A 1,180-nucleotide genomic window follows, 5' to 3' on the forward strand; every position below is an offset into this window, starting at 1 on the left:
GGCGGTCGCTGCTTCCGCGGTAGGCTTCAAGGTCCTCAGGCTTACCACTGCTGATGTACCCCTGTGAGGCTACTTCAAACCACCGTTCATGGCCGTCATTGCCGGCGACGGCATCCGACCGCGAGGCGGTTGGCCCCGTGAGACCGTGCTCGAGACTCTGTGCTGTTGCCGGAACCTACTCGGAAGGCTCTTGAAGATGATTCCGTCGTGTAGGCCACCGTTCATCTTGCTCGGGTCGAGCCGGTACCCCTGTGAGGCATGAACGATGCTCAGCTCTGAATTCGCCTGCAAGCAGCGCTGCTCGACAACGCTCTGCCGGTGCTCCTGCTGCTCTTGACAGTGGAGGACAGCAGCCTCCTCGATGGTAGGGTCCGTCTTGGTGAGGGCGTCCACGACAGACGTCATGTAGCCCGCGTTGAGTTCGAGGTAGCGCTTGAGCGCCGTCGCCGTCACGTTCTTCACGTCGTTCACCAACATCGCGAACCTATCTTCAAATTCTTTATTGCAGTTCTGCAGCGAGACAAGCGCCTTATTCCGCGCCTGCACGTGCGTGGGATAAGATTTGCTCGTGTCGAGGGGTTTGCTCCTCTCCGCAAACGCCTTCTCCTGCTTATCAACGCACTGCTTTGCCTTCCTGTACTTCTCAAAGGCGCTCTTCTCCGCCTTCGCCGCCTTCTCCGCCTCCTTCAGCGATTTTTTCAGCTGCTCGACCGGGAGCTGCACATCCTCATGTACAAGCTTGTTGTATTGGCAAAAGGCGATGCCCTCCTTCATGCTGATGACCTCTTCGCCAAAGTGGTGCACGTACTGCTTTACCTCGTCATCGGTAAAACTGAGAGAGGTGAGTGCATCGAAGGCGTGGCTCACGTGCCCCAGCGTGGTCCCAAGCTCCTTCATCAGCATCATCATCTTGGTCATGACACCGCTGAAGGAGTTGATGGCGGCGTGAATGGCCCGCATGTCATCCATCTGACGCGGGTGAACAAAGTCTTGTTGCATCGACATGATGGGCGAGTAGGTGAAGTCGAGCTGTACACCGTCAGCGTTGCAGTAGAACGCGCGCTAGGGAGAGCTGCAGCCGAAAGAAGGGCAAATCAGCGAGGGCAAAGCAGACGACGGCCTTCTGGATGTCGCGGGGTTCCAGTGAGAGAGGCAGTAGGCGATCCGCCGTGTGTGTTGA

The 1,180-nt window shown here is 57.7% G+C and overlaps 1 protein-coding gene across 1 annotated transcript; it reads right to left on the reverse strand.

The window, feature by feature from the left end:
• Nucleotides 1-69: 69 nt before the first annotated feature.
• On the reverse strand, nt 70-1,005 carry LDBPK_310800 (hypothetical protein, conserved; the record flags this gene model as incomplete). The annotated part of the gene is made up of 1 exon (XM_003863122.1): nt 70-1,005. One exon carries the CDS (start codon nt 1,003-1,005, stop codon nt 70-72), a length of 936 nt encoding a protein of 311 aa, XP_003863170.1.
• Nucleotides 1,006-1,180: the final 175 nt, after the last annotated feature.

Source organism: Leishmania donovani, chromosome 31, assembly GCF_000227135.1.
Source record: "Leishmania donovani BPK282A1 complete genome, chromosome 31".
NCBI classification, from domain to species: Eukaryota; Euglenozoa; class Kinetoplastea; order Trypanosomatida; family Trypanosomatidae; genus Leishmania; species Leishmania donovani.